Below are 23,828 nucleotides of genomic sequence, written 5' to 3'. Positions count from 1 at the left end.
CAGAACTTTGTTATTTCTTGACCATTTTCTGTAATTGAGGTATCAAATTAAAGAGCAGATATTGAACTTTTTAGAAATGTGGTTTTCTTTTGGAAACCCAAATACAGCCCGCCAAATGACTTTTTGGTATCCCCTCTTCAAATTGTTTTTGCTCACTCATGTTTGAATGAGAAATAATCTAAGTAATTTCAGATTAAAGAGGAGATTCTAAGCTCGGTTTCATTTTTTGTGGGACGCACTGTATAATGTGGACACTGGCTCCAAACTGTCTGATTTTCTGCCATTCTGGTTAATCCAACTTTTCATTAATTTTGTCATGTTAAAGCATCATATAATATTTTTTAGCTTGGCATAAAGGAATATTTTCTATAACCTCATCTTCGAAAATTCATTTGCGTTACTTTTTTTATAATAAAAATGACTTTTTTCAGGTTATGCAGAATCATGAGTGATGTATTAAAAGTTTGAAAGTGCTGAGTGGTCTGAACATGTGTACCGATTTCAATCTTATTTGGCATCTGTTGGTCTCCAAATTTTATATCATGACAGATTGGCCTTATTCTTGAACATCTTAAGCAATAGACTAGGGGACCTGTTCAAAAGACATATCAATGACAAGTTTTAAGCTTCTGAAATTGGGAGGATTTTATTGGCCGATGGAAAATTGGTCACGAAATTAAGAGAAACTATTATTGAAATGAAAACAATCCTTATCAATCCCATATATCCTTTAAATGCAGAAGATAGAACAGAGAATGCAATTTACTATCTTCCAATTCAATTCAATTTTATTCACATCTCTTTAAAAACATCGAAAGATCAAGTATACAAATCAATACAAAATACAACATACATTATACATAACATTATAAAAAGAAATGGTAAAGATGAAGTGAGGAGGATTCATAAATGGAAAGAGTCAGTTCCTGTATCCATTAAACCCATTTGGTAGTAGGCATTCATTCATCAGTCTTGATTGGTTTACATCTAAATCTCTATATTTAAAGGGAAAATTGAATTTGTGTTATAATGAGAATATGTTCTGAGCTTCCTTATTCTTTTTATTTTTTTGTTCAGAAGAATTATTAGTGGTAATCAATATTACAATGAAGAAGCAACCTTTGAATACAAAAAAATATTTTCTTTTTTTTTCTAAAGAAGACTGTATCCATATCTATGTAAGCTACTTTTCACTTGGTTTTTAGTTTCATTAAAATTGAGGGCCTCTTATTATCATTCACTTAAAATTTAATAAACTGAGAAGTTCAACTGTATTATAGGGTCCAACTTTTTCCCAAGACCGTTTGATTCACAATGCATTCATTATATCTTTAAATCCATTATCTCTGTGTACGCACTAGCATGGAGAACATTGATGACAAGCAGGCGTTTGGTAGAGGGCATTTAGTCAATCACTGCATGAACCATGGACATGGCACTTTAGCTTTACAGCCCACGCAATGTGTGGCGCTGACTGAATTCAAGCTCACCAAAATTGACTGTCGTCTACGAGTGTGCAATATTGGTTCTTCTTGATGGCATCAGGTTTGGTTGAGAGCTTTGATAGGCGATTGGAAAAGGGGGATGCCATGTTCACATTTTGAGAAAGAAAACTATTTTAATAACAACTATTTCATAAACTCCCTAGGAATGGTGTGGTATAACAGTTTGAAGTATTGACTAATGCTTGTTGCTAAAATTACAAATTTGGGTGAAAAATAGGAAAACATAAGTCATGTTGTTTCTTAGATAGGCATAAAAGTGGTTTTGATATGAGGCCTCTAGAGGCTAATTCTACCTTTAGCAACTCAAAATTTTCAGCACTAAACTTCTAAATTTAAGAAGGCTAATGTGTTTTACATTTGTGCTTCGGTTTTTTTTCATTCCTTTCTCCTTTTCTTTTCTCTCTCCCCTCTTTACACTTAAATGCAACTTTTAAAGATGCAGTAGTATTATTTAATCTTAAATTGATAATTCTACATTGTATTTTTACAATGTTATGAGAGAGACCAGGTTCATATCTTATGCAGATTGCAAAGGTGCAAAAGGATTTTACTCTCCTTTTGATTTTAAATGTCCTCAATTATATATATATATATATATATATATATATATATAGCCTCTCTGTTTCTCCCTTTCTATCTGTCTTTCCCTCATTATCCCTCTCTCTCTTTCTGTCTTTGAAACTAGCAGAAATTTCTAGGTACTCCATTTTATGTGTATTTTTTCTCATCGACTCTTAACCTTAAGGCTCTTTACCTATCTAGATTGAACAAAGCCTTGGAAAGACAATAACAAGGGGAGAGTTTGAGTGGTGACAGTCAGTCCTCATTATCCCCTTGTTTTTAGAAGGGGTCTGGTAGACATATAGAATAAGACCCCTCAGAAGATCATCCACTTTCGTTAGAGAGGGCCCAACCAGCCCGTATGTAGAGAACGGAAAAAAAAATAGTCGACAGGCCCTCGTCCTTGTCAATTGAGTGAACTGTCATGGTGTAGAGAAGTTCAAAGAAGAGTGTAAAAAGAAAAAAATATTGATTTTATCATGGTTCTGTGGAACATACACATGACACTATAATGATAAATTATTCTTAATCAAGGGATTTTTTGGGGGGAGCAGGGGTTCATGTCGCTATATTTTCAAAATTTGTTAGATGTATATTGTCAAATCATCAATAACTTTGAGATAAATCTTTTCGGAAGAGCAGTGACTTGGAAGAAGGCCTGTTGTAGAATCATGACTAAGATTTCTGTTGAAGTAAAAGTCACTGGAAAAAAGCATGTTCCTAGGTTGAAATATTGTTGATTTAAGGCAGCCTATGTCTTTCTGATCTTATCTGCTTTAATATCTATGGATATGATTGTGCATGAAACCAATTTTGAATTTCTGAGAACACAAATTATATTCATACATCTTAATGTTCTAAATGTGAGATTAAAAAAAAACATTCCGCTTTTTTTTCTTCTTCCAGGAGATGGACAGGAGTCTGGTGTCATCACAAGAGGAAGCCCCACCCAATCGCGAAGTTCATCCAAGAAATCCAATGCCTCCAACGGAACCCCTTCAAGTCATTCCATGCGCACTGATGCACTCAGGGTCGAACAAACCACTAATGAACATGGAGATAAAAAAGGTCAGAGGTCATCTTAGAATATAATGATGAGGAAAGGAATAGAATACAGTGAAAAATGGGAAATAAAATAAGTTGGTTCCATCAATCAGTGAAAGTATTTGGTAGTGACTATTAGACAAAATTAAATGGAATTATTAGTAAGCACAGAACATTGAAGATAATATATTAAGCTTATATGTATAAGAAACTTCAACTGTTAGTATAAAAAGAAAATGTAGGGAGCATTCTATAGATTTCTCCTTTCAGAGTAATTTTGTATTTAAATCGCTTTATAATGAGAGAATTCTCTTGAAACTAGTTTACTTTTTTTCGGGGAGACATGTTTCAAGTGAATTGATGATAAAGCAATCGGGGAAAGCAATATCAGTAGATATTGAACAAATTTGCATTAGTGTTTACTTATAAAGTTTTTCTTACACCAAATTTATACTATTTTTTAATATGAATTTATCGATAAAAGCAGAAATAGACAAAAAACATACCTTATACTGAAGACATTATACTGAAGTGTTGAATATTTACATTTCTTCGTGGGTATTTTCTTTATGGTTCTGAAGTTTTATGGTTTTAATTTCTTCTTTCTAACAAAGGCAAATCCATGGAGAACAACAGGCGGAAAAAGACTGCACTCTTTACTGCCATACGCAAGAGCAAAAGGAATACCAAAGACACAGAATCATTAGGAGCATTGACCTCGTCCCGAGGGTCACTCGCACATCCAGATGTCACCAATCAGGTCGTCTACATGAAAGATATTGTCTGCTACTTGTCATTGCTAGAGGGCGGCAAACCAGAGGATAAATTAGAATGTAAGTTAATTCCCCAAGTAACCCATTAGCAGTCTAGATTTTCTAGGAAAATTGAACCAAAGGGGATTTTATACAACATGAACTTTTCCACTCTGTGTGAGAGTAGTAGACAAAAGTGGTTGATATTCTGCAGAAAAAAAATCAAAAATAAAGTTTTGAGTTGCCATTTATTTTTGATAAGAAGCTATATCATTCATCAAGACCAGAACATTTTTTAGGACTGTTTTTCTGTTCACCCTGCACAGTGGCTTTTGTTTTCATGATTTTTCTTAAAAGAGCAATCAAGATGCGAAATCTGCCAGAATTAATTAGTCAAGGACTTAAAGCTCTCAGAAAAGATAAAGTGTGAACTGAAAATCTTCACTTTCTTGAAATACTTGCCTTGTAAAAACATTTATTTCTGCAATATCATCATGAAATATCCTTCTAAAGTCATGCAATGCTGCATGTGTTTGCACTCATTCTCTGTCTTTATTTCATCTTCCTCTCATCTCATCACCCCCCCCCCCCCTCCCTCTCTCTCTTTCGTTCCTTCTCCCTCCTCTCTATCTCTGACTTTCTGTCTATATCCCTCTCTCATCCATTTTTTTCTTTTTCATATATATATCTTTACTAACATTTCTCACAGTTATTCTATTGAGTTGGATGATGTCTTGATTATTATTATTTGATGAATTTCACCATCTCAGTTTAATATTCATTACATCCCATGTTTATGTTTTAAATTTCCATTGATTCTTGTCCCCAATTTGTCATCTTTGTTTTGTTTATTTGTTTTTCCTCTGCTGTTTATCCCCTATTCACCACCAGTATTGCAGTCATACTGGTATATACATATCTTTCCCCCTCTTTTTCTTTTCCCCCTTGTTATTGATATCTCATAATGTTTGGTTTGTCTAATGTTTTGCATGCCAGCATTTTTAAAGGTGCATTTATGTTATGGAATCTCCATATAATGTATTTCTATACTTTGCATTCTCTTTAAATCACTCAACATATCTCTGTTACTATTCAATTATCTACCCCGCCCCCCCCGCCCAATTTTAATTTATCCTCTGCTTCTATTATTTTGTGTCACTCACTCGACCTTGATGACTGATTTCTGAATGTTTATTATTGTTTTTAAATTGCATAATTATGCTTTGAATTTTGGTTCATACCTTCACTCTTCCTCTCTTGTATTTCTGTATTGTGATCTCTCACATGTGAGATATAGCTCTATGTTCCTCTTACCATTTCTCTCTTTCCCTTCTAACACAATCATCCCCTCCGTATTTAGCAGTTGTGCCGTGACTTTCTTCTCAATCTCCTCCCCTCATTACACTGATGACAGCAAAATTAGCCCACCGCCCAAATCCCGCTCGATGTAATGCTATCCAACATTGACTCGTTTTTCAGTCCTCTTAAGTCGCGGCAAATCCGGCAGCCTTGATTGAAGCGCGATGCTCCATACGTCACACCTACACAGCGCTGCTTGAAAAAGCAGGACATGTCGTCAATCTTGTTTTCACATTCCTTCCATTCAATTTATCCACCAATCATCGGTGCCTTGTCGCTTTTGTTTACCTTGTTGGGAGAGATGGGAATCGGTCAATAGATGAGCCAAATATAGCAATAAAGTAGAAGGATGATATTACAAATAAACCCATAATGAAGTTTCTTTGAATATTTAGAGCACAGCAGCTTTCCATTGTATGAATTCTTGTTTTCTTCTCATTGATTACCTGCAATTATAAACGGGAATGCCTGTTTAAGATGTATGATGGTGACCCTTTAATTAGAGCTCCAGTTTCAATGCTGTTTGTTATACTTAGATTCATGTTCTCCTAAAGTTGATTAGAAACTGTTATACCTGGTTAAGAATGATGTAAAATATAACCTTTTCATCATATACATGTGAGATAAGCATTCATTGTCTTTTGTACAAAACAAAAAAGAAATTGACTTGAAATATCGGTTGTATTAAAACATGTCAAACTTGCCTTTTATCAGTTTACAAATAAAACATTGTAGCCTCGCATTTCAAATAATAACATATAGTAGTCCAGTTTATGCAAATTTTAATCCCAAACTTACTACTATCTGTAGATAGATTTAAATCCATTGATATATGATAGTTATCCCTTAAAGGCTTAATCGGTCAAGATCTGTAGAAGGTTGCATCAGCCTTTAGGCTTTCACTCTATGATATATTTATGGTTCCTAATATAGATTACAAACATAGACGCCAGGGTAGACACTGAGACGCAATGGATGAAGGATAAATGAAAATCAATAGTCAAATTTCTCATCAATCTATTTTTGAACATCCATCATCCTTAAAGGAATCACCATGTTACTACATTTGCCTCCCTCTGTGGTCATTTCAGAACAACTACAAGTAGGATATTCAGCCAGTCTCCTCAGCCAACAAATTACAGTATACTGACTGCATGTTATTCAGAATTTATTTGTTGATATATTTGCCACAGCCATATCCATTATCTCTATAAAACACTACTGTAACCCCTACTTTATCCTCATTTCCTTTATTAGCTTTTAATACTCCAAATCATTTCCATACTATTACCTAGACATTAATGGCCTTCTTTTTGTACACTGCTAATTGATTACCCATTCTGTGTGTCCCATCTTTTCTCTCCAGCAATTTTCTTTTCTCCTCATGTGATGTGCCTGGTTCTATCTCAGCCGTGACCTCCCTGGAATTTAGCTATCAAACCCATGGCATCTGCTTCAGATTACCCCATCATATCTCACTATTTGATTTTTCTTGCCTTTTATTTTTCCTTTCCCTCGTCATCGCGTGTCAGGGTGCTGTTTGGGCTAGATTTATGGATAAAAACAAACCTTAATTACAGTGTTAATGATCCATTAAGATATGTGATGACGACAAAAAAAAATACTCATGTCATTTAGGATATTCTGTAGGAATGCCATTATCATAATTTCTTTGTTCTCATTTAATTAATTGACTTTTTATGTATGTATACTCTGTATTAATTGATGATGACAAATAAATATTCCAATTGAATCCATTTTGAAGACTTACAACCAAAAGACACTTGTTTAGTTGGGGAGTTTATGATTGTTCTATTGACCAGTTACTTAGGTTTAATTATTAGAGATAATTGTTAGACATCATGAGGGGGGAACATACATGGAAATGGGAGGTATCTATAGACAGAAAATGAAGAGTTAATAGCTGAAATATAGCTAAAATTTGATGTAAAAGATTCTACTTTAAATTTGTCTTAAGCAGTGCAATGTGATACATTGTGATTTCAAAACTAATAGATAAGAGAGTAAACACAATAAAACAAATATTACAAGTTCAAAAAGCATGTTATTAGAATGGTGAAGTGGTATTTAGGAAGTAGCAAAGGTCATTGACCTGTCACATTCTTCCCTGTCGAGTATGATTTCTTTTGTCTTAATGATATTTTTTCTCTTTTTTTTTCTCCCTATTTTCTTTTCTCCCAAACAGTCATGTTCAGGTTATACGATACAGATGACAATGGTATTCTTGACAGCAGTGTAAGTTGAAATAGTGATCTTTCTAAAGAACATTTTTACTAAATATTTATTATCATAACATTCCTGTGTGGGAGCTTTCATAAAACAACTTTACTCACGACCACTGACCCTTTAATGGGAGCTAAATCAATACTATGGGGTATATCATTGAGCACAAAAATATCACTAGTCGATTGTTCAGTCATGTTTTAAGTTTGAACTGCTTTATGAAACAGCCCACAGGTTTTTTTAATTATACAGTACTTTCTTTTTACTATTTTTTTTTTACTTTGACAAACATAACACATTCATACTTTATTGATGCCATTATTGTTTATAGTGCATCACTTGCATTGTAATTTATTTTGTACCAATTTTCTTCATGTTTAAATTAAGCATTCATATTAAGGAGTTTTATCTCTTACTGCACAGATAAATAGTAAAAACAAATCAAGACATAAATGTAGGCTTTTCATTGGAAATATATCAAAGTTACAGGATACATCTTCTTGTTTATCAGCTTTAAGTAATCATATGTTACTATATGATGAATATTAGAAACCTGTAGATTTTATTAGGATTTATCAAAGTTGATATTGAAATTAGTAGGAATATTTGATATTATTTTAAAGGACAATCAGTTCATATAACATAGTTGAACAGAACTTATTGATAAAATTAATGAAATAGAAATAATAAAAATATGTCATCCTAGAACAAGTTAAATCGCTTGGCAAATGTGTATTGATTCAAACTACATTCTCTATTCTTTTTTGTTTGTTTGTACATCACAGGAGCTAGATTGTATTGTAAACCAGATGATGCATGTAGCTGAATACTTAGGATGGGATGTCACTGAATTAAGACCAGTAAGTTCTTATCGGATAAAATTTGTAGTATTAACCCTTGGTTGCCAAAACCTTGGAAGAAGAATTGAGTTTCAAATTACTTCTAGGGGTGGACTATCAAATGTGATGCCAACAAGTTTGATGGACATTTTTTAACAAAAAGTTATTATTTGTGATGACCCCAACTAAATTTTGCTGAACATGTACAATGTTTGTCTCAGGAATTTTATCTAACTGGTATGATATTAAAAAAAAAATATTTTTAATAATCCTTGTTTGTTTGTTTGTTAATTGAGAAGTCTTTGATTTAGAAAGTCATATTCCAATCATTGGTCAAGTTATATGAAACATTAACCGCTTTCTGCAATATCACCTGTTATAATCAAGTATCAAGCCCATAAAAATCAAAGCATTCAATAGTGAAAGGATTACCTGTTGAAGTGAATGAAAAATCTTATAACCTTTAGATTTTAGGAGATAATCGTACTAATAGTATTATACTTTTATCTAACATCTAAATGTCCTTTTCGTTTGTTTAGATCTTACAAGACATGATGATAGAGATTGATTATGATTCAGATGGGACTGTATCACTAGAAGAGTGGATCCGTGGCGGCATGACAACCATTCCTCTTCTTGTTCTTCTTGGCCTTGAATCAGTAGGTACCAGGGCCCTGTATCACAAAACATCAATTGATTGTATGATTGACTTTTAGAGTGATCATTTCACTTTGTTCTGATTTTAAAAAATTCTCATTTTGGTTCTTGAAAATGGGCTAAACATTAGGCTTATAGTATAAAAATACCATCCCAAAAGTTTCAAAGTATTATATCTACACGATCAATTTTAAAACCTTGGAGATGTAAACCAAAGTTTGAAAATAATTGGGAGTTGGTTTCAATGACTATGTGTATAGAGCGAATCTGTGCAACACAACACATTAACTCTAGATGAACACAGCATGACCTACATACAGTGTGTACAAGGTATACACCAGGGATTCTCAAATGGTGGCGCGCACGCCACTTTTGGCGGACCGAGCCTTGCGGAGTGGCGCTCAGGAGCCGGTATAAAAAAAAGTAAAAATAAGGAAAAAGTTGGAGAAAAAATGTATCTATTAGTAACCTGGAAATAAGGATTAGGTGATCATTTCAATACAAAGACAAAACAAAAACTCTTTACTTCACACTTTTAATTGGTAATTGATTTACTCAGATTTTGTCCAATTTAGCACTCGATAACCCCTGTTATGGAGGATCGATGGTGTTCTCCTTTTTATTTATTATATGATGTACAAAGTTTATTTGCCACACAAGTGATTTGAAAACCCCGTTTTTCATGTTTGTAGGATTTCTATTTCAACTGCGGGAAATTTTGCATTTCCAGGGTATACGATTTGGTTAAGAGTTAAACATAAAAAAATATGATATTCAAAGAACCTCCTGATCATAAAAGATTATGAATATGGGACATAACAAGCAGAAACTTTGTTTCCGGAGCCAATAAAATCCTAAGTTGTAAAAGTGAAATGCATGTATGCTCAGATGTATTGCCTGCCGTGATTGCCTGCATGCACTCTTGCTAAAGACGAACTGAATGAATGATACTGCACGTGAGTTGTAGAGAGAGAGGGGCAGTTTATGGCATTAGTGCAGTGCAACGCCTAATTTTCAGCCCTTGCAGTAACTTCAGCCACTGGCGTACAGATTGGGGGCCCCCAAGTGTTTTACGGCCAAGAAAAAAATAGAAAAGGAAAGAAAAGAAAAAAGGAAAGGAATATTATTTTTTTAATATGTCAAAATATAGATTTTTGTATTGAAAAGTTCAATATTTTTGCTTCAGCTGCCATATCTAGCTCCCTCGTTTTTTTCTCATTACGCCACTTGCTTCAGCAAATAGATCTGGTGCAGAACAGTCTGAACTAATGGTATCATTGGTATGTTGTGAAAAAGTCCCCAAAGTCACTGGTCAATTTTCTTGTAATATTAATATTGTGCAGTTTGTTGACATTTGTATTTCTTCTGTTGATATTAATTAGAGCCCTCTGGGCAATTAAAAGGCCTTATATTCCAAAACTTCTGGAGGCTCTGCCCCCTCGACCCCACCAGAGGCCTCTGGACCCCTCTGCTGATACATTGCTGGTTTGCGTAATGGATAGTGGAGCATTACAGATTCTCAACAAGAAATATGGCACTTCAAAAAAGTAATTGAGAATGGCTGGTATACACTGAATGTACAGTGTAGCTACTAATAGTGTGTGTATAGGAGATACACACATCAGAAGGCAGTCAACATAGCCAACGGACTTTTTGAATTGGAGAAAACTGGTCATTAGCTCAACCCATCTACTAGACGGTTCTCAAAATCAAGCTAATAAATTGCTACTTGTATCTAAATTAGAGTTTTTCATCCTATATTGTGGTCTGTTACAGGGCTTTTGAGGATAAATACAGGCACTCATACACGTGTTTCGTCTCAGTTTGAGAATTTTTTAAATCAGCTGCTCACAAAGTTAAACGATCCCTTTAAGATGGATTGTAATGTGTTGTTTAATACAATCAATATATAAAAAAGGTCAGTCCTATGACCGATTGCTAAGCTTTGTGTTGCAGGCACCTGAGCTTACTCAAGGGCCCTTTAACACAAAGATTTACACGAAAGCTCTCATTTCAAATAATTATCTGATTTGTTGATAGTGGGTATATTGAACAGTAGTAAGTATGTGCAATAAGGACCTATTTTTTAAGAGAATTATTCATTCACAGTTGATTTTATATGGAGATTACTAAAAATACTGACAACAACATATAATAACATGACCAAAATATCATAAAAGATAATGTATAAACAAATAGCTACAATCAACCATGAATATGAATTGTATAATTTTTTGTGACCCCCCCCCCTATCGATGTGTTCAATATTTTCGCATGAAGAAAATGTAATATCCCAAATGAAAGCTCCACCCCAATACATGTATGTGTCTTGAAGATAAGTTATGAATTGTTCAGATTGTGTTTATTCTAATTTGTATTTCAATATTGAGCAAAATATATATATATGAATTAAGGCGCCCGCACACCTTTTGATTGGTCTGCGACCCGATTTTAGAATAAAATGTTGTAGAATTCGATGCTAATATTGAGACTTGGAATATGTTACTGTGTAATGTTTGAAATCATCATACGAATACCTATTTTCAAATCTGTGACTATGCTATCATCCTTTTTAGAGCAAAAGCGAATTTAATATCTAGTCGTATTGACGTCATAGCAGTCGAACGTTTGGCTACGATTTGAAACTAATTTGGCCTTTACTCCAAAATAAAGGTTTGCAATTTATCAAAATGGTTATATTAGTATTCTTTCAATTAATTTTAACCTCAAATAAAGTGATATGTTCCATTCACATTTTCAGAAAATGAGCAAAGAGCGATTTGTTCCAAAATTGGATCGCGAACAGTCGTAAGGTGTGCGGTGGCCTTTATATCTCTGGTCATTCATACAACTTTTTTCTTTCAAATGGGGATGTTAAGCATTTTTTTTACATTTAGGGGGCAATCATTTTGATACTGATGTCTGACAATATTGACATGACCTTTTAACCTTTGACCTCTTGTACAGAATGTGAAAGATGATGGCAGCCATGTATGGAGGTTAAAACATTACAACAAACCAGCCTATTGTAATCTCTGCCTCAACCTCCTAGTAGGGCTTGGAAAACAAGGTTTATCATGTACATGTAAGTACATCAAATAATTGTTATATTGTGTACATGTAAGTATGGTGTAATATGCATTTATAGAATAAAAACAGGACCCTTCAAGTATTATTTATTTACCATGAAACCTGTTTATGAAGTCTTCTCTACAAAATAGACAAAATGGTTAAATTCATACAGTGCATGTCAATGAAAAGTGTACTCTTTCAAAAAGGATCTGGCGATTGAAATATTTGTATCATGGGAATGATTTTTGTCATATATTATGGGGCTTCAGTCTTCTCTATGTGATGGCAATATAATTTTTGATAGAATGCTAAATCTTACAGCATTGTGATATTTATTTTTATTTTGATGATTTTATCTTCCCAGTCTGCAAATACACCGTTCATGAACGCTGTGTACAACGTGCCCCACCCTGTTGCATTAGTACATACGTCAAATCAAAACGGACAACGAATGTAAGTATTAGCTAATTGATTCAGGTTATGCATTGTTTGGAGCTGTAAAGGGGAGAGAGATGAAAAGGAACACATTCAAAAGTCATTTCATTTGTGAAAATACACCAAGGATTTGAATTGGAGCATTATTCATTATCATTTTATTTAACCTTTCTATAGGTTTCTTTATTTACATTCATAAAAATATTTCAAATTACATAAGTCATGAACAGGTCATTAAAAAATGTGTATGTATGCATGATGGTATTATGGGGTTAAAGTTGAAGAAGTTTTGAATTTCATTTGAGTTATTTAGTCATAATGACTTGTATATTTCGTTAATGATGGGAATATCTACATATTTCTTTACATCGTTATTCACTTTTGTTTTAAATTCAATAAAGTGATAATATTCAAATTTTCTCTACTGATGTTCTTATTCCTGTACATTGTATTACAGGGTTTTCATCACCTTGCATGCTTTTGTTGTATCATGTTGCATGCTCCAAATCTAGTGTATTGCACATTGATTTGTACACAGAGAAATGAAAATGTAATTATCATAGTTTCATGTTGCTACCATGTTTATAAATACTATTTGTTCACATAACTCAGACGACCCAGTCTCATGTTCATTAACTTTTTTTCCTCTCTGGTAGGAATATATTTCTTGAAATGCAGTGCGCGTAACAGCTGCTCTGCTTAAGCCAGGGTAATTATGCTGCATTACTGTAGAGTGCTTAGAGACGTCTAATAAAGTAAGTGTTAAGCGCTATATAAGCAAACTGTATAATTATTACTGTTATGGGAAATTTATACAGGTTTGCAAACAATGTGAAAGTAGATTAATAAAGGGTCAAATTTAATGTTGTATGAACTTCTCATCAAAAGGCAATAGACATGAAAAAATGTTGAGTTTAAATATCCTTATTATCCTTGAGGACAAAATTATCTTTCAACAAACCTGTGAATATCAAGTGCCATGATCAAATTCTGATTTTTATTTCTTAAAACAAATTTTATCAGATATATGTACATATACGACTCTACATATGGTGTTTTGTCCATGCTAAACCTGAGTCAAATACCATGAATCTCGGAAAGAGTATATCAGCTTCTATTACACTTACTATTGCACTTGCATGTAATAGATATTATACCAGGGAGCAGTTTCATCAAGCTGTTTGTAAGTTACAAATGACTTGAAGAATGACTGGTAATCCTTTCTTGTGGTAAATGATATTCACCAAATGTTCTTTTGTGTTGATTTAGCACCTAAGAATGGTTTACCAGTCGTTCATATTAAATGCTGGTAACTTACAACTAGTTTGATGAAGCACCCACTCAGTTGTATAAGGGCAGGGATATGTATGTGCATTTCATAAAAGTATTGCACTTTGGTAGATTCCTACATGTGTATGGTAATCATGCAGTAAGGTGTCTCATGTTGCTTTATCCTTATATCTACTGCCATTTTGGTACAGCCTTTTAGAGAGCTTTTAAAATAGAATGATTTTTAATCCAGTGTATAGTGGTATCAAAGCAACCTTGGCTTTCAATCATAGTATCTTCAGGATTTCTTTCCTTGAATTTATTATGAAATCTAGATTTTTGCCAACTATACACTATCCAATAGCAAACTTTTCAGTTTTGGTTTTCTTTTTTTTCTTTCAAGTATAATGAAAACTTGATTACTTGGTGAATGTCTGGCTTTTATGTTCAGATTTTCAAATTAAGACAGTTGATTTATAATGAAATATAGAATTATGGAGATTTCTTCTTTACAGGTTATGAAGTGACTGCATGTTGTATGCAGACTGGGTTGTGCATGGTTTTCTTTCCTGTGTGTTCATCATCATTTCCCCCTTTTTTTTATTTATTTTCATTTTTGTGACAAGGTTTCATGATTATGTTGGAACTTGACTGTTTTATTAGAGATATCTGAGAACTGCCATGACAGAATAAATCTAGTTGCATTTGTTTTCTTCTGCAAACTGAATGGAGAAGTGATTTAAATGTTCATGGGTTTTTTTTATACTTGGCATATGAGGTGGTGTTACCAAAATAAAGTAAAACAAACCCAAATGCACCTGTCAATAGTTGTTCCCTCTTTCTCTCTGTCACTCATGCATAATTTTTTACCCAAAAATCAACTTTGCTCCTTCACTCTCACCTGTGTTGGAAAGTAGATGGATATTGTTCCTATGTTCCTATAATTTCATCCCAAATCCAACTTACGTATCTGTTTATCAAAACATAAAATTGCTGGTTACTTTCACTTGGAATATTCACCTAATAACAATTCACTGGTGTTACCCTAAATGACCTGTTGTATAGGAGTGGCTATTGCACTCTCTTACTGTTGTTTGTCTGCACTGTCTTTCCTTCACTCCCCTAACAGTATCGTGGCAGCATGCTGACAGAGGTACTTTGCATTTTTTTTTTTTTGGGGGGGCTCTTCTTTCGTATCCCATCACTAACATCTCTATAGAATCAATTATACCATGCAAGTCTAGATGATATCATTATGTACCTATTTGTTATACCCACTGATATGTGAGTGCTAGCTTACATCAGGAGGTAATAAGAAGGTGTATACTTTTTATAAAAAACTACAAAATCAGCCCAGCTCAGCACTGAATGCATCAGATAGAATTTACAGGTAATTTCATATCGGATCTTTGTTTCGTTCATTATCCTAAAAAAAAATTTTTTTAATGAAAAGGGAAAAGTTGGGAGAATAATACTTGATGGAAAAAGGATCAAGGCACTGTACAAAAAGTTAGAGCTGTGTCTTTCCAGCAAGAATACTGGAAACATGTTTTTGTCAATTATCAAATTTTATCATAGACTTAAGAGAATAAGCATGCAAGAAAGCCGAATACTGAGAATCATATAACAGGATATTCCTGCAACTTCTTTGCTACGTCTTTGCCATTGAGAATTGAGAAAATTTACAATAAAAAGACTGTGTTGGATTCCTGTGGGAAAGGTGTAGTTGTGACTTTTGGTAAGGTGCATTATTAGTTATCTTAAACAGAAGAAAATTACATGGGGGCTTGGCGATTTTGCCTTGATATGCTCAAAAGATCCCAGGGAAAGTGAGCCACGGAAATCCCCCATTTACTGTAATGTGAAATCATATTAAATATCAAACTTAGGCAGTAGACTGTTAAAAGTAGTCCTAGGGGGAAAAACAAGTTTTTTGAATGATCTGAAAGTATTTTTTTTTAATGAGAAAGACTTTTATAAGCGAAGCCTAATGAATGTATCATAGATGGTGATTGATGGGATTTAATATTTTTGATTGATATGTTGTTTTGAAAACTTTTTCCTGTAGTCTACTGAAGATGTGGACATTCAAATTAGGAAGGAGGTGCTATTATCTGTGATCTAATCCAACCAACTAACTTTCTTGCTTTAATGATATATTTATTCTGTGTTTAGCCACTAACTTTCTAATCTGCACTTAATCAAAATAACAAAAACATTACCACTTTGAAAATGTATAGAAAACATAAGAATAAACATAATTAAATACCAATAAAATCCCAGTGCTCTGAAAAGATAATTACCTTCTCTGTTTTGGTTTTCAACTGCACCCCCCTTTTTTTTAAATACTTATTTCAAATAGAATTTCTCTGTCAGCAAATTTACTATTTAATGTTATTTCTTGGTGCACATGTTAACATGCTTGTTATTATTATTTTTTTTGTTTATGATTATTTATGGATCTTTATATACATGCACCCTTCTGCTATTTATATCACAGTCCCACCCCATCGTCTTCATATCATGGATTTCCGCCATCATCTCTACATATTGTTATTGCACAAGATTGCATGGTAATTAACCCATTATTATTTAAATGTATGTTTGTGACATGGTGGAATGTACTGTTACCTTTATCATGCATGTTCAGTTTTCTGTTTACATTTTTCTGGTCTGATTGTAATCATAGTTGACTATGTATTTTTATCAAATGAGAAGGACTCTAAAATATCATAGCCCAGATTTGTTTTGTATTTGCCATCCTCTATCTCATCAGCTTAATTAGGCTTTACTCATAAATAACATGATTTGAGTAAATATGCAGACACAGCAAAATCGCAACAGATAATAAAATAATGTTTCTCAGAAGCTTTAAAGCCAACACACACAAAAAAACCCTCTTGTATGTAACCCTTCATTTAGCTTTGACCTCATCATGCACAAATCAAAACATGCTAACTTTTATACCCACCATCTGTTTTAATTCACATCACATATTTGTCCCTATTTGTGTATTTATTTTATGCTATTAACATCATTCTCTATAGTCATGTGACATTATTTTTTCTCATTTTATGATTAGTAGAAATTATTTATTTCAAAATATTCATGCCTCTGCTATCTTATGCTGGGTGGTGGAGGCATGTTTTCATATTGTCTGCTTGTACATTATAACATGAAATTTGTGAGTGATTGTCCCAGGTTAATTTTACATTTAAATCAATTGTAAATGATTGAACATTGATTCAATAGAAATTTCTTCAAATTCTAAGTGAATTATTACATCATCATAGGTGAAATGGGCTTAGCAAGTCACTCCTGAAATAATGATAAGTGCCTAATTAATCAAAGCAATGCGAAAATACACTGAAAATCACCAACATACTGTACCACTTAGACACATGTAATACCTTGAAGGAGAGACTTGGTTGAATATCTTTCCTTAATATTTTGCTCATTACTCGATTCCTGTGGCACTTCATATAAACATTTGGTGGTCATGTTGTTGGATTGTTTTGGAAATTGGTCTAGAATTGATATCAAAACTAGAGTGTATGTTTCAATTTGAAAGTATTTTTTTAAAGTTATTGTTGAGATGTGATACAGTACTTTCCTTCTATTAGAAACTATTGATTAATCTGTTTACTCTGTTGAAAGAAGTATTAGACTCAATTAACAATTAGCTTAATTAACAATTAGGTTTAAAGAAACTATAGATTACCCCTTTTCAGTGAATATTATTCTTAATTAACAATTAGCTTGCTCACATGCAACATTTTAAGTTGGATGTGTTTCTTCAGCTTAAATTACTGTGATAATCCTTAAATTAATTTAGGATACTGCTTTGTAAAATTTTGCTTCAGTACCTATACATCATTCTGTAGTTGTTCTTTCATGCACTCCTCATCTGTTTTTGTTTCTCATCCCTCTATCTTTTCCTTTCTATCATTCTCTTCTTTCATTTCCCTTCCCAATCACCTTTTTCACATTGCTATCTGCTACTCATACTCTAATATAGCAACCAAAAAATCTGTCACGCAAGGACGCCGAGGTTTGGGGAGAAGTTCCGGTAGGTCAACATTTTTGACATATCTCCTTGTTTGTTGTTAAGTCAGTGTGGAATTAGTTGTGTTTTTGTACCAGTATACATTGAGTTACAGTATACACCCTTTCCCGAATGCTTTGAAATTGGCTTTACTTCTTTCTTTCTTTTTTTTTGCTCATTTCATGCTACTTTTCTTTATTTTTACACTCATTTAGTAATGCCATGCTTTCATAATCGTCCTTTAGAAGTGTAATGCGTATTTCAAATGCAAGTAATGAACAGATTTGTTTTCTTTTTAGAATAATAGTTTGTCATAACATTTGTGTATTGTTATTGATAATTTAATTTTGCCTTTATTTTTTTATTGTTAAAATTTGACAATACTATGGATTTACTAAAATTTCCCTTTTCTTGCCTATCAAAACAAGCCTTAGATATTGCAAGTATATAATTCTAGCTTCCAACTCGAACTGATGATTTGAAATTTCAACTGTATTATCACCTTTAATCAAACTTGAAACTTGGCTAAAGAAATTGAATAATATGATTTTTAATGAGGACAGGAAATTAATAGCAATCAATGCCATGATACAAATTTTGCATCATTTTTTTTTGTTCCTTGCAAAACATTAATATCATAGATAAGAAAATACTGACACTTCATAGTGAAATACGACTTTAAAGAGACTACGTATTCAAAAGAAGAACAAAATGAGAGAATTAGATGAATAAGATTAAATCAGATAAACAATTAAAAAAAAGACAATCACCCTTTGTTCAAGTAATAAAATGATGCTGGAACTTTGTAAACTATATGTAAGAAGCCCCAAGGGATATCGGATGGTGCTCTTTTGGCAGTCAACAAAATATATGATGCAACAAGTTTGAAGCAGGAAGATTTTAAGCATAGGGAAATGCTCTTCAGTGAATGAATGAAGAGAGATGTGCTCAAATAAGATACTAAGCGTTAACTTTTTGCCATGGAGCACAATTCTGTCAAATTTGTAATAGAAACCATAAGACTAATTACATGTATTCTATTTACTTTAAATGTGATTTTGACTCAGGGAATTGTTTTTTTTTGTTCCTTATAGAGACCAGAACCAGTCCTGTTTTTGTTTCTCTGTGCATGATTTAAACACATTTTCCCCCATCATTGGGTCAAAATCTAGTGGTTGTAATAAAGTCTCGTGAACATTTCTTTGGCAGTCATCCGAACCATCGTATTAACACATACAACAGTGCAAACCCATTTCAGAGAAAATAAACTTCAAAGTCTACTATAAATTTCACATTTAGATCCCCAACCCTAAAACATATTCATTGCTAGAAAATACATGGTTGGAAAAACCAAGACAATTGCTTGACACTGTTTTGGTTTTTTTTACATAAAATCAAGGATCAGGGAAAATATCGCAAAAGAGCTACATGCTTGTAATTTCGGTTTGAGCAGATTAGATTTTCCCTGTACAAAAAGTCACAGGGGTTACAACTACCCGGACTGTGATTACAGTGCGCGCAATCAGTCAAAACATTGTATCGCTTTTTCAAGTGCAAAGTCAATGCAGTGCCGATACAGGAGTTCAGCTGACCACGAATTTGCACATGAAGTGTGTGCAATTGTTGTGTTCTTTGCTACAGTACACGTTTCTTATGGGATTTGCACATTTTATCAAGAATTAGTATGGCATAGCCGTGAAAATCCCCTCATATCTCAGAAAATGAAATAAATTGCTGGCTAGAAAGTAAGTTATGAATAAGGTACTTTCATTTTGTGCAAATATCTTAAAATCAATTTTTTTTGGACCAAAATTGACTAATACAATCGTTCGGATAAACGCCAATGATTTATATTGGCTTTTCAGAGCTAGAAAGGTGCTGCTTCAAGTGTTAAAGTCTTTCTGTCTGTCAGAAGGTGGTATGTGAAATATGACAGAAGTAATGACATTCTAATGTGTTCACTTGAAGAAAATTAAAAGAATTCATATGATAGTGGTCTGGGTTTTTTTCTTTTTTTATCTCTGAATGTTTTTATATTCAGTTTTGTCTCAAAATGGTATTGATAAAGTTTTATAACCATTATAAAATGGTTCATTATTGGTATTGAAAGTTTGTATTTGCTTGATTTTTAGTGTTATTTGTTTATTGATTTTATGTCCCTATTTTCTCTTGGATGTTACATGTCGTGCAACACCAAAGATATGATTTCCTGGTGTTTGCATAAACTAATCTGGGAAGATGGGGTAAGTTGAGCCACCACCCCAGGCAAATTATGAATGAATCAGACATCATGGTGGTGACATAATTATATTGATGACCCATTGCATAACCACTAATCCCATCACATTGTTTTCAACATTGAAACAGAAAATAGTCTGTTAGAGAGAAAAATACAAATTTCAGCCAAAAAAGTCAGAAAGTATCAAATAGATAATTGCATTTTACCCACATGCATCTTTAAATAATATAAGGACATGATATGACAATATTGTTATTCCAGGTATGGATCATCATTCTTTTCATAGTCTTTTACATGATTCGGTGCGTAAGAAATGTGTGGATGTGAAAATATCACATGAAGTTCAAACTGGAGTAGGTTGAGCCATGGTAATTTGTATGGTAATATATATATAAAAACTTACAAGCCATTGATATGCAGGTAGAAAGGCCCACATTCACAAGACAGTTGTTTAGTACTTAGAGGATTTTAGTATTTTTTTTCAAAGGTGATTGTGCCTTTTAGTGTGGGGGTAGAAAGTTGCATATTGGTAAAAAAATGTTTCCAAGTAATTCAGTTTTACGGCAAGGTACTTAGTTCTACAAGATTATTGGTCATATCTGTCCTAACATGCAAAAAGCAAAAATGGCTCAACTTACCCCACCTCCCCTAATTGTTGCCAGAAATTCCTGAATGTTACAATATACTTTTTCATATAGTATGCAAATATACCAGGCTTTGAATAAGTATAGCAGGAATTCATCTGAGGTTGGACTGGCATTACTATTTTTCCCGAGGAGCAAAGCCCTTGGGGTAAAAATACTAGTAGTAATTTTGCCAGTACAACCGAAGATAAATAATTCCTTCTCTACTTTCAAAATAAAGGCCTGGTATATGATACATACATTTAATAAGTTAGAACATTAAAATCTTGGTAATCAAGTTCTTGTACTTGTAGTTCATCCTTTTTTAATCTGAACCAAAATGTAGTTAGCACGTTTCGCTGACTGACCTTCTATTCCTGAAGTCACATGCTTAATGGAATGCGGACTTGTGCCTGTGCCATCCCTTCATGGGACTTGCCCGGTACAGACACCTCGGTGACCGGTGCATCCAAGAGATTGAATGATCTGTGACGTCAATGATGGAAGAGAGCATGATTATATCATTGACGTCATGGAATAGTAAATTTTCTTCAGTGGGTGTTTCATTTCAACATCATCACAAAATAGTGAGAATATTTTGGTCAAATGATGCTATTTAAACCAATCAGCATACGGGGTTTAACTCAAGTAGAATATAAAGAGCAGTATACATGTCTGACAAATTTGTTTTTAAAGAATTTCTAATTGTAAAGATTTTATAGAACATTGTTAGTTTGATGCAGAGATATCTTTATTCTATCTTTTTATTATTACACAGCATGCCTCATTCTTTACAATTGAAAGCCGTCCTTTTGAAAAGAGATTTTTCATTTGAGTTATTTATGATGTCGAGTTATTTATGATGTCACAATATAGAGTATTTATCCCTATGGTTCCTGTGGCTATTCATCATGTTGGTATGAGTTTCTAAACTGGTAGCTCTTTATTTTGGTCTTATTTCTTTGGATTTAATTACAGTGTTGGTTTATCATTCATGTTCTTTTGTTCGATTTCACATGTTCAATTAAGAAACAGTTCATTCTTATATTATTCAATATATAAACTACCTGTGCATATACAAGAAAAAGCATAATATAGCATACTCCTTTCAGTGTCCAAAGTCAAGATCTTTTTGTGTTTGAATTTCCTCTCAGTTTTCTGAATAGATAATTTCCACCAAGGTATGAACATTTCCATCAAACCATTTCTTTTTTCTCTCTCTCTCTGTAGAATGAAAGACTAGAAAAGAAAGATGTATCCATATTTTAGGATGAGATGAAGATTGAGATCAATTTTGAATGGAAGAGTGACAAGTTATATCATTCTTTTTGCATAATGTTTCCTTATATTTCCTGCACTATAAACTTGTTTTCCCCTATGTACATGTAGTTTCCTTGATTTGATAGGCCTATTAGGTCAAAGGTGCTGCATGCATTTCTATGTGTATAATGATACTTGAAGACCAGGGGCCGATTGCACGAAAGGGTCTTTCCAAGGACCGTCTTTCATGTCGCCAATCTTTTATGGAAAGCTGTATGCTGGATATTTCTCAAATGTATGATAAACAAATGAAATTCGTTAGCATTTAAATCAATTTGTATACAATTTAATGATATATCACATCATTATATAAAAAAAGATTTTGTTTACTTTAACGGATGAATAAAATATGTTTGCAGGTAATTTATTTAAAATGCGTTTCACATGGCGCATCATAATAAATGGGCGACACAAAAGACGGTTCTTGCAAAGACCCTTTCGTGCAATCGGCCCCAGGGCACTGTCTTTATAAAGATTTGATCCAATCAGTCATAACTATGTAAAGCCATCAACCCCCAAGTTCCCAATACGTAGCATGCATTTATCCATAGGTGTCCTGCAAGCTTCAGTGTCCTGCCAATCAAGTGTGCTCCATTACTGATTGTGCATATGAAAAGTTTGAGCATTGATTGATCTCCATAGTTGAGGTTGATTGGATCTATTTGTGAGACTCTACCAAACTCTGTCTATTCATTTGTGTGATTATGTATGTTTAATGTTTAATTAGAATCACATTTGCATTGGCAGTAGGTTTGATAAAATATCAAAGATTATTAACCCACAATGCATCATTTTCTATTTAATATCCATGTGCATTGTGATGGGGATATAACGATGTCAGTTTTATAGAATTACTATGAAAATTTAGAGTAGAGGTATACTTGGTAGTTGAGTCAGGCAGTGGTATATTATGTTTCAATCACATTATGTGATATATGGTATATTTGAATTGTCATTGATAAGTTGATTTCCTCTGATTGAAGTTCCCTTTAAACTTGGCTGGAATTATAGTTATATTGGCATATTTTCATTTCTGTGGTATAGACAATATTAGACTATTGTTAGATGAAATATACATATATATTGTACAATTCTTTCCCTATCTTTGTAATAGTTTTGAAGAGAGAAATCCATCCCTTTTCTTTTGTTTTTCATTTTTCTTTTTTTTCTGAACTTCATACTGCACTTCACATAGTTTTCAATCATACTTGGATTAATTTTGAGGAATGTCTCTTTGATTCAACAGATCATGAACCACCATTGGGTAGAAGGTAACTGCCCTGGTAAATGTGACCGGTGTAAGAAGTCAATAAAGAGCTACAATGGTGTAACTGGCCTTCACTGTAGATGGTGCAAATTAACGGTAAGACTGCTAGATTATGAATTCTTTCTTTCCCTACATCTTCTTCATCTTTATCTTCTTTTGCCTTTTCTCCTCTCTTCCCTCCACCCCCTCACTGTTCTGATTGGTTTTATAAAAACAGCTCCTTGTATTATCTTTGTTCCTGTTTTTATACCACTTTACTTATTTTCATGCATCCTTTATAAATAGTGACAAAAGATTAGTTCTCTATCTTCCTCTCTGCTGTAAAATCGTTAATTGGTTGAATCCGAAGGATGCCAGATAAAATGATTATCGCCGAGATATTCCTCTATATTTAATGTTTGAATTTGTCCCCTATTTTGCAATGTTTCAAATTTATATTTCAGCCATTTTTTGTTCCTATATTGCACACTTGGGAACAAAGGAGCCTTAAAAACACCCACTTTTTATAATTCTAGTGAAAGTTTTTCTGAGCCCTCCCTATTTTTACAATTTTATGTGACCTGCAACAAAGTCAACATCAGGAAATTACAAACAAGG

The 23,828-nt window shown here is 33.3% G+C and overlaps 1 protein-coding gene across 4 annotated transcripts in view; it reads left to right on the top strand.

Moving 5' to 3' along the window:
* The window catches only part of LOC121410754 (diacylglycerol kinase beta-like), a 94,614-nt gene that overhangs the window by 31,567 nt on the left and 39,219 nt on the right, over positions 1-23,828 (top strand). Inside the window, exons 5-14 of one of the 4 annotated variants that reach the window (XM_041603035.1) lie at positions 2,973-3,134; positions 3,725-3,943; positions 7,428-7,477; positions 8,251-8,325; positions 8,844-8,963; positions 11,929-12,046; positions 12,398-12,486; positions 12,926-13,018; positions 17,756-17,806; positions 23,211-23,327. In XM_041603035.1, coding sequence (XP_041458969.1) covers positions 2,973-3,134; positions 3,725-3,943; positions 7,428-7,477; positions 8,251-8,325; positions 8,844-8,963; positions 11,929-12,046; positions 12,398-12,486; positions 12,926-13,018; positions 17,756-17,806; positions 23,211-23,327 — 1,094 coding nt within the window. Of the gene's footprint in view, positions 1-2,972; positions 3,135-3,724; positions 3,944-7,427; positions 7,478-8,250; positions 8,326-8,843; positions 8,964-11,928; positions 12,047-12,397; positions 12,487-12,925; positions 13,019-14,866; positions 14,891-17,755; positions 17,807-23,210; positions 23,328-23,828 lie in introns of all 4 variants that reach the window. The other 3 variants (XM_041603036.1, XM_041603037.1, XM_041603038.1) reach the window with 3 other exon arrangements.

This window comes from Lytechinus variegatus, chromosome 3, assembly GCF_018143015.1.
Source record: "Lytechinus variegatus isolate NC3 chromosome 3, Lvar_3.0, whole genome shotgun sequence".
Taxonomy (NCBI): Eukaryota; Metazoa; Echinodermata; class Echinoidea; order Temnopleuroida; family Toxopneustidae; genus Lytechinus; species Lytechinus variegatus.
This window is presented reverse-complemented; position numbering and strand designations above follow the sequence as displayed.